Below are 9,904 nucleotides of genomic sequence, written 5' to 3' on the forward strand. Positions count from 1 at the left end.
ATCTCGAGACTGGGGCGGTTTATCAGACACAACCATGAAGAACGAAGTTAGATTAGATTTCCATTGGGGAGATTCAGACATGAGCGCAGCAGAGTCAGGTTAGAGCCATTTTAATTACTCAGTCCAGATGCGGGGATTGCTGAATGTCGAGCTAGAGTATGATGGGGGGACCCTTGGCGCTCTGAAACGGCATGATTGAAGGGATAAGGCATGAGATGCCGCCGAATCCTTAGTATCTAACCCGAGCCATGCTCTAACCAACGAGAGATAGGTCGGGCTACCGGACTCTAGCAAGACCTGAGGCCAGGTTCTACCCTCTCATGCCGTCTGTGCTATGAACGCTCATGAAGAATACACAGCGTATCAAGTAATCCGTAAACGGCTCAAATTTAACAGCAATCCCCGCCAAAAGACGGTACAACCCTCCGCTTTTGCACAACAGTCAGTTCCCCACCACAACACAAACTCCGCCGATCCGATTATTTTTTTCCCCTTTCGACTTCCTGCGTTCTCTATTCTACCATCGCCATGGTCAACGGTAACGCCGTCGCCTACAATGTCGCCACCTTTATCAGTACTCTATTCCTGCTTGAATTTGGCGCCGATAGATTTGTCGACCACACTGCTATCGTTGCCTGCCGGACGGGAATTCCAGACACGGTAATTGCGCTGCCTACCGCCGGCGCAGAATGGGAAGAGGTAAGGCTTCAACCTAAACTGAACCCACTTCGTCCATACTCTCTTCCTTCGCTCTGTTGATTAATAGATCGCAGCTCGTCGTCGTCATTGCCTCCCTTGTCCAGGGCCGGCCCTCGTTAGCAGTAGGGAACATCATCGGGTCAGCTATCTCGAACATCCTTGGCGCCTTTTCGCTCGGGCTCTTATTCCGTCCTAGGGGCTCGCACGTCAAATTTGACAGGAGCTCTCGGATGTACTCGCTCTTCTTGCTTATTATCACCACCTTTGTCACGCCGATCACCTACTTCTCTCACAGGATTATCTGGCTGGTTTGTGGTTCTATCCTGATTGCGCTCTTTGCGATCTACCTGGTCTCCATAGGCTGGGCCATTAGCCGGGGAAGGCTCACCGCGCCGGAAGTTTCGGACGATGACAGCAGCGATGACGAAAGCGACGCGTCGTCGACAAGATCGACGAGGTCTGCCAGCAGTCGCCGGCGCGAAGCACAGGCGAGCCAAGAGGAGCCTGAGAATAATAACGAACTGGGCCAGCAAGTAAGCGGCGGTCCCGAGGTCGCCACAAATGTGTCAAACTGCCGCAGACGACGAGGCCTGGGATACCATATCGGGTTCCTGGTGCTCGGCTTCTTAGCCATCTGCCTGGCCGGCTATGTCCTCTCGCACGCCGCCATCAATATCACGGACGCCATTGGCATCTCCGACGTGCTGTTCGGTATTATTATCCTTGCCGTCGCAACCACCCTGCCTGAGAAATTTGTCGCTGTCCTGAGCGGGAACCGGGGCCACATAGGGATTCTTGTGGCTAATACCGTTGGGAGCAATGTCTTCCTCCTGTCGCTCTGCCTGGGCATTGTTATGATCGCTATCTCGGGGGACTTTAATAGGGGTAACGTCAATATCCCTGAGTTATGTATCCTCTGGGGCTCTACTCTTGCGCTCACAATAGCCGTTTGGTACGGTGAAAGGTTTGATCGTTGGATTGGAGGAACTATGTTGCTCGGTTACATTACTTTCATGGCCTTGGAGTTCACAGTCATTCACAATGTGGCCGATTCGTCATAGCCACCCATATCATTTTGGAGAGAATGCAGGGCAAAGCCGAACTATCACGGGATGAGTCAACTTGGACTTGCCGCAGTTATCCGCGTTGTCCTCCGTGAGGAGCTCTAATTGGCTGATATGGCATATTTATCTGGATAGCTACAGCAGCGATGCCTCAGGAACAAACATGGCGAAAATCCAGGTTAGTATGCTCGACATTTTCGGTGCATTAATCGACATCACATGGACTGCCCGGTTCCAAGATGGCAGTCACGACGCGTGTTGTTAAAGTCTGAGTTTGCTAGTGCATGTTTGCTCCGTCAATGGTCTGGCCCAACTGACCGCTCCCGGCTATGAAATGCCATACGTTGCGTCATCTTGACGGCATATTGGAGGTGGAGGGTGGGATCGAAATTTCATCTCCACAGCTCGAGAGAAACGAAGCGACCTAAACGGAGTATTTGCTGCCAAATGTCTGCGTGCCATCTCAACTACCTTAACGATATACCTTCGTCCACAGAGTGAACACTGAGAGCATCTTCCCCCTCTCACTCTTAATCAGTGAACAAATTGAAACATAAATTCCATATCCTGGGAATAGATTCCAAAGCTAGCGCAAGTGAAGATGAGTGACACCGCTGACGAAGCGGTTCCGCTTCTTGTCCAGGTCAGCAAACGCAGCCTCAAAGCTCTTGGATTAGGATTGACGCAGTAGAGGGTCACGACTCGGATAGACATGTCGTCAAGAGAAGCCTACTATGACGCCTTTACGTGTCTCATTTCCTTTCAACCTGGAACATGAGAAGTTACGAGTTCACAACAGTGACAGTACCGATCGTCCGACATCAAGAAACCCCAGGCCAGCGGCCGCAAAGCTGAACACGTTTGCGCCGGATCTTGCTCTTTGCCTCAGCCTATCCGAATACGCTGTTACCTACTTCTATCCGGTATGTGTCGCGATCGTGGGATCAGATGCTTAATGACTAACGACGGCGGTTCTCTCGCCAGCTTCACCTACTCGGGCGACTAAGTGCATAAACCCCGACATTCTGGGATTCATATGCGGTCGGTTTTCGAAAACCATCCTGGTAGCGATCATTATCTCGTGCAACATCATCGAAAGGATGTGCGCGGTGGGTAACCAGTTCGTCATGGAAAGAGACTGGGTTCCTACCATTGCCTCAGAATGCTCGGAGCCGCCGCCGCACCACCTGAATGCCGTTATGAGAAGGATAGACTTGATCTCCAAGATGCTGGCTCCGATCTTCGTTTCTGGGATTGCTGCACAACAGAGTTCGGCAGTCCTTGCAGCGGTCACTGCAGGACTGAATATGATGACGGTTGGAATTGAGCTGATCTCTGCTAGAAGTGCTTGGAACCACTGTGCTGTGCTTCAACGGGAACGCGCCAGTCAGCCAGATGCTGCAGGATCTGAACAGGGGAGTGACCACGAAGGTGTGAGCGAGCCGGAAGTGCAAAAGAACAGTCTCGCACTTTACTTCACCAGTGATGTTTGCCTGGGTATGTCATCTCACTCTCAAGCTTAAAACAAGTCTATTAACAAGCTCCCGGCCTCCCTGTCAACGGCCATACAGCCCTTCTCTGTCCTATCCCTGTCTGGTTCCATGACCACGTATCTCTTGAGTCGACATTACCCCTACTCACTTATTACCTTCGCCCGCACCGTTATATCCATCATAGAGATCTCCTCGGCCATAATCTTCCCCATAGCCGCCAGCCTCCTGGCCAGATTTCCCCTCGGCCTTATCCCCGAACCCATCGCAGCACTTGGCCTTTCCGGCGTGTCCACGCAAGCCGTTTTTACGATCCCTTGCTATATCGCCATCGTACTGGTGCCTATTAACACGACAGATCCAGCATCTACCTTCCCGCTGCTGTCGGCGTTTATTTTCTTGTCCCTAGGATTCAGTGGGTTTGGCTACTGGACACACAATGTCGCCGTCCAGCAGATCGTCCAGACACGAGTGCCGGCAGCGCGCCGTGTCGGGTTTGCAGGCGTCGAGACGACCTTCGCCAGTGCCGCAGAAATCGGCCGGTGGGCTTCGACCGCAATGTAGAGTCGGCCAGAGCAGTTTGAAGGCGTCGCCGCTAGCGGACTAGCCAGTGTTGTCCTTTGTTGGGTGCTGTATGCTGTGTGGATTTTGAGGCTTAGGAGGAAGATTGTCCTAGAGATGAGCTAGGAACCTATCGTATCTTAGTCTCAGACCCATAGAAGCATCTGTCTGCACTTTTAATTTAGTTTCTGACTGCTTAAACGTGCGAACCCCGTCGTTACCGGAGTGGCAGAATGGAACGGCAAGTCGCTTCAGAAGAAAACCAAGAGTGTCATCAACGCCGCCAGCTTGCGGCCAACCTCAAACCACCCGCTAGCAGCTCTGGATGGAAAAATCGTTGACAGGGGACATGCTCTCTTCACGGGCGCTCAGGGGCTAATTCAATGTCCCCCTTCTTAGGTCTTCCTCGGCTTCGGGGATTTAATACATATATACATACGTACACACATTTGTATGGCCGATTCTGGCAGGATCTCCGGAGAATAATACCTAGGGCGCGAGAGGCGACTTGTCGTTGTTGCGCAACACTATCTATCATCGACTTGAGAGCTTGCAACTTCTGCTTCGGTTTAGTGAGGACCTCGAGGGAGCGCGGAGGCAGCTCCTCCTCCTGGTTGGGCGTGGACGTAGGCGCAGGCACAGGCGCAGACATGGCTGTTGGTACGTGGCATAGAGCTCCAAGAAGGGCGAGGATATGTCAGAAGCATGCCTGATCTGAAAGCAAGATCGCTGATCACTTGCTCGTGATGTGAAGGACACCCAATAACTGACGGAGCGCGGGACGCGAAGGATATGCTTCAGAGACAAGCTCGAGACGGGAGTCAAAAAGACAAAAGGCGCCCAGCTTCGCTAATGGAGTTAAACCAGTAACACGGCTACCGGTGCCTCTGCTGCCCGCGACCCGGCCCATGAAGCGTAATAAGGGCTCTGGAGGCGCAAACTATAGGTCTCGGTGTCCGGAAAGAGGAAAGCTCAATCAGCAACAAGCTCCGTCGCAAGATCTGCAATCATCTCGGTCATTGACTTATGGTTAAAGCCAAATAGTAAGGGGGGCACCCAGTAAATTGTCTCCTCTTACGCCAGATGGTCGTCGTAGGCTTCTGCTTGGCGAGGAGATCCACGAGTAGAGATGGATGAGAGTGATCCTGAGTGGGTCGGAAGCACGCTAATTCCGTGCCGTTTGCCGAGATCCTACAAGGTCTCTAGTGCTCCTGCAGCCAAAGGTCTTGGCATCTGGAAGCACGTGGGGGGGAGCGACCCATTGATTTGTCTGGGGCCCTTCACAAGCTCGACTGTCTTGTGCTCATCGTCCTCATCCTTGGCCGAGCCTGAACCCTCTGAGGCTCCCAGCAGCTGTGTTTATCTTCGTTTCCGGCCGTCGAGAGATGAGCGGGCAAGAGCGGGTGGGCAAGAGCGTGGATGGGCAGGAGTCATCAATTCGCACGGAACTGAAGGACGCCTGGAGGCCCAGTTAGTCGTTGGAAGATGCCGTAGTAAGACCTTTTTATCTTTTGGTTATTTCATATATATATATATCAAGCTGGCCATCGTGCCCAAAAAGAAGATTCTGCTCCTTTGTCTAGACGACAGGCGCAAGGTCTCACTTGTGTCTTTATTCAAGTGCACTCAAGTACACGAATATCAAAGCTTTCATCTCTTCTTTTTCTCACTTACAACTTGTTTCTAATTATCCATTCTTGGCATACGCTATTAATTCCCCCATCCATCCAGTCCAATGGCTGACAACGAGGCGCGTGCCCCCCCGGCCGCTGTCGCCAAGACAACCGGCGGCAACAGTGCATTCCGCAACTTCCACAACGACTTTGCTCATATCGCCGACCCCAACGAGCGTCGTCGTCTTGCCCTCGCCGAGATCGACAGGGCTCCCTTTGGCTGGTATCATGTTCGAGCCTGTGTTGTCGCCGGTGTCGGCTTCTTCACTGACTCTTACGATATCTTCTGCGTCTCCATGCTAACCATCATGCTTGGCATTGTCTACTATCCCGCCACGGGCAAGCTTCCTACCAGCGCGGATAACGCCATCAAGCTCTCAACTTCGGCTGGTACTGTTATTGGTCAGCTTGGCTTCGGTATGCTTGCTGATATCTTCGGCCGAAAGCGCATGTACGGTCTGGAACTCATTGTCATCATCTTTGCTACCCTCGGTCAGGCCTTGACTGCTGGCTCTCCATCTACCTCTCTTATCGGAATTATCATCTTCTGGCGAGTCCTCATGGGCGTTGGTATTGGTGGTGACTATCCTCTTTCTTCTATTATTACTTCTGAGTAAGTCTGCAGCTATGGTGGTGGAGTATCTTCAACCCGGACCCCTGCTGACACATGCGAAAGGTTCGCGACCACCAAGTGGCGAGGAGCTATGATGGCTGCTGTATTTGCCATGCAGGGAATGGGCCAGCTCTGCGCCGCCCTGGTCATGATGTTCCTCACTCTCGGCTTCAAGTCCCAGCTTGAGGGCGCCCCCAATCAGACTAGCTGCACTGGCGGTTGCCAGGTCGCCGTCGACAAGATGTGGCGTACCCTGGTCGGCTTCGGTGCCGTTCCCGCTTGCATTGCCCTTTACTGTAAGTGTCCAAAGTCCGTCTTGGCATACTGATTTGACATGGGTTAACCTCGTGGGGAACCCAGACCGTCTCACCATCCCCGAGACCCCTCGCTACACCTTCGATGTCGCCCGCGATGTCGAGAAAGCCGACGAGGATGTCAAGGCCTACATGACTGGCAAGCGTGAGGGTGAGACTGATGAGGTCGCTCGCGCTCAGGTCCAGCAGGGTGCTCGCGAGAACCTTCAGGTGCCCAAGGCCGGCTGGGGTGACTTCTTCCGCCACTACGGCAAGCTCAAGAACTTCTTGCTTCTGCTCGGAACTGCTGGATCATGGTTCAGCCTTGATGTGGCCTTTTATGGACTCAGTTTGAACAACGGTACTATTCTCAAGGTTATTGGCTACTCGAGCAAGGATGCCCACAACGTGTACGAGTTCCTATACAACACCGCCGTCGGCAACATCATCATTGTCCTTGCTGGCGCTGTTCCTGGCTACTGGGTTTCCGTTGCCACTATTGATACTCTTGGCCGTAAAACTATTCAGCTCGGTGGCTTCATCATTCTTACTATTCTCTTCATTGTAAGTTGCCCCCTCCAAATTATCTTGCTGATATTAACAAATATCCAGGTTATGGGTTTCGCTTACCACCATATTTCCTCCAACGGTCTGCTCGCCATCTACGTGCTTGCCCAATTCTTCTTCAACTTCGGTAAATCTTCTATCTTGTTCCTCAAGGGCGGTGGACTAACAGATTAGGTCCCAACACTACCACCTTCGTTGTCCCCGGTGAAGTCTTCCCCACCCGTTACCGATCCACCTCTCACGGTATCTCTGCCGCCTCCGGCAAGATTGGATCCATCATCGGCCAGGGCGCCATATCCATCCTTCGTACCCGTGGTGCTACCAAGGACAATGAGGCTCCCTGGATGGACCACGTTCTTGAGATCTATGCTCTTTTCATGCTTCTCGGTTGCCTTACTACCCTCCTCATTCCCGAGACTGCTCGCAAGACTCTTGAGGAGCTCAGCGGCGAGGATGACTACGCCAACGCTGACACTTATGCCTTGCGCCGGTGAGCCGCCGACAATTACCATCCAGTACCCCTCTGCCGATAAGACCCCTCTACTGATAAGCAAAAAAAAAGTTTCCCCATACAAAATGCCCAATTTCACTTACACGGTGCTTGGCCAAAATTGAAGTTATTTACGTGAAATAAGTTGTGTCTTATTGAGAGTTTCATGCTGTTTCGTATTATGTTATTGTTGCTTATGCTATATGGGCGGTTTGGCCGCATGGAACTATCGCAAAATTTCTATCAATGCCTCCTCCACGAACACTCCTCCACAAAGCTTGTAGGATTTTTATCTGCGCCGGCCTTCTATAATCGCCTTGAAAAATGGCTCGAGCTTCTTACACAGAGGATGACGTTATTGAAGCAATATTGGATGTCACGGATAACGGTCTCTCGCAGAACTAATCCGCCTAGAAGCACGGCATCCCTTAGCCGACTCTTTCGAACCGATTAAGAGGTGTACCGCCAAAGTCCGAGGTTACCCATCCCGCCCAGCTGTTATCTAAGTCTTAGGAGTCTAGATTAGTTTCCTGGATACTTCGATAAGAGGCCTTGGGCTATGCTCCTTCTCACAGTCAAGTTCGCGCCACCGTCGCTGCCCTCCTACAACAGCAAGGCAGGGAAAAGCCTATCGGCGTATATTGGCTAGCTAGGTTTATGAAACGACATCCGTCCATAAAGACCAAGATAGGAAAACGCCAGGAGGCGTTGAGGTTCAATTGTTTTACCTCGACCGCCGTCAATTGGTACTTTGATATCCGCGAGAGCGAATATGGCTGGATCAAACCTGAGAATACTGTTAATGTTGACGAGGGCGGCTTTATGGCCGGATTTGGTGAGTATTTTGTCGTTTCTTTTATGAGATAAATTAACTAGCTGCCAATATAGGCTTGGATTCCTTAGTTATCGGCAGTAGCGACCCTAAGAAGAAAGCCTTCCTCAAAGGCTCCCAGTCCCGCACTTGGACCAGCTTTCTCGAAGCCGCAACTGCAACTGGCCGTCTTCTGAAGCCGGGGATTATCTTTAAAGGCAAAGAGCTTCAGCAACAGTGGTTTATTGATGAGCTCAAGGAAGTGGCTGACTGGTATTACATCACGTCCGACAACGGCTGGATAGACAACCATATCGCGGTCGAGTGGCTCAAACAGGTCTATCTTCCCCAAACACAACCGGAAGATGAGTCAGATGCGAGGCTTATCATACTAGATGGTCATCGAAGCCATGTATCTGTTCGTATCCGCCTTTTCCGGGCCACCTGGGCCGGGGATGTCGCTGACCGTAAATCTAGGATGAGTGGATGGCTACGTGCTTTTTGAACAACGTGTATTGTTGTTACCTGCCGGCTCACTGCTCCCACGGCCTACAACCACTCGACAATGGTCTATTTAATGCATCTAAGGCGGCCTATCGCAAAGAACTCCAAAAGCTGATAAGCCTGACTGATTCTGCGCTGGTGGATAAGGTCAACTTCATCAAGGCCTATGCCAAAGGCAGAGAAGTGGGTATGACGAAGAAAAATATCCTTTCTGGTTGGAGAGTGACTGGAAACTGGCCGATTTCACGATGGAAAGCGCTCATACATCCTGAGATCCAGCCTGACAAGAAGGAAACGACGCCCGCATTAGACGGCCTCAGCGACGGGCAACGCGACTCTGATAACACGCCAAAGACCAGCCGTCATATCAGGGATCTGGGGAAGAACAAAAGCCCTTCAACAAGAAGGCGCTATTCTGTGATATCGAAAGGTTTCGAAGCATAAGAGTCAAAGATCGCCTCCCTAAGTTTAAGAGTAGCCAGTTTGGAGGAGGAAGTCGGGCGGTTGAGCAGAGGCAAGAAGAGAAAGGCGATACCGAATCCCAACAGGAAGTTCATGACACTAGCCGAGGCTCTAGTGGCTGGTGACACTATTTCCGAGCCAAACGAAGCAATTGAAGAGACAGAGGCTGTTGAGGAGGTGATCGAGGTGGGAGGAGTGGAAGAGGATGAGGGCTCAAATTCGGAGGCGGAAGAGTTACTAGTTGTACGGACCCGCGTAGGCCGCGCAGTTAAAAGACCAAGAGAATATTAAAATATATTCGATTCTAAGCTGAAAAATAGGAACTAATTTGTTTTTTGTATTTCTGGTGACTCCTTGTGGGGGGGTTGAAAATTAGTAGTTTGTATGGGGTAACTTTTTTTTTGCTTATTAGTAGAGGGGTCTTATCGGCAGAGGGGTACTGGATGGTAATTTTGTATGGGAAATTTTTGGCGCTTGCAAGACCTGGGTCCGCTGGCGGTTAAAATGAGCACGAGCCGTCAATTAACAGTTTGACCACTACGATGGTTATGGTGCGTTAAACAAACTGGTGATATTATCTCTCTCCTTAGTGTCCATAGGCCTCCAAGCCGTACCTCGCCCCACCAGACCCCGGTCATCACGAGGGTACAAGCGGGATACGGAAAGTTTGTTCAATG

The 9,904-nt window shown here is 51.4% G+C and overlaps 2 protein-coding genes across 2 annotated transcripts; both read left to right on the forward strand.

The window, feature by feature from the left end:
* Positions 1 to 528: 528 nt before the first annotated feature.
* Positions 529 to 1,760, forward strand: NCS54_01475800 (Hypothetical protein; the record flags this gene model as incomplete). The annotated part of the gene is made up of 2 exons (XM_053159887.1): positions 529 to 699; positions 774 to 1,760. The coding sequence occupies 2 exons, from the start codon at positions 529 to 531 to the stop codon at positions 1,758 to 1,760; spliced, it is 1,158 nt and encodes a 385-aa protein (XP_053015862.1).
* Positions 1,761 to 5,549: 3,789 nt separating this feature from the next.
* NCS54_01475900 (Repressible high-affinity phosphate permease) lies at positions 5,550 to 9,209 on the forward strand (the record flags this gene model as incomplete). Its single annotated transcript, XM_053159888.1, has 8 exons — positions 5,550 to 6,100; positions 6,164 to 6,396; positions 6,461 to 6,957; positions 7,006 to 7,087; positions 7,135 to 7,450; positions 8,026 to 8,285; positions 8,339 to 8,679; positions 8,739 to 9,209. The coding sequence occupies 8 exons, from the start codon at positions 5,550 to 5,552 to the stop codon at positions 9,207 to 9,209; spliced, it is 2,751 nt and encodes a 916-aa protein (XP_053015863.1).
* Positions 9,210 to 9,904: the final 695 nt, after the last annotated feature.

This window comes from Fusarium falciforme, chromosome 13 (assembly GCF_026873545.1).
Source record: "Fusarium falciforme chromosome 13, complete sequence".
NCBI lineage: Eukaryota > Fungi > Ascomycota > Sordariomycetes > Hypocreales > Nectriaceae > Fusarium > Fusarium falciforme.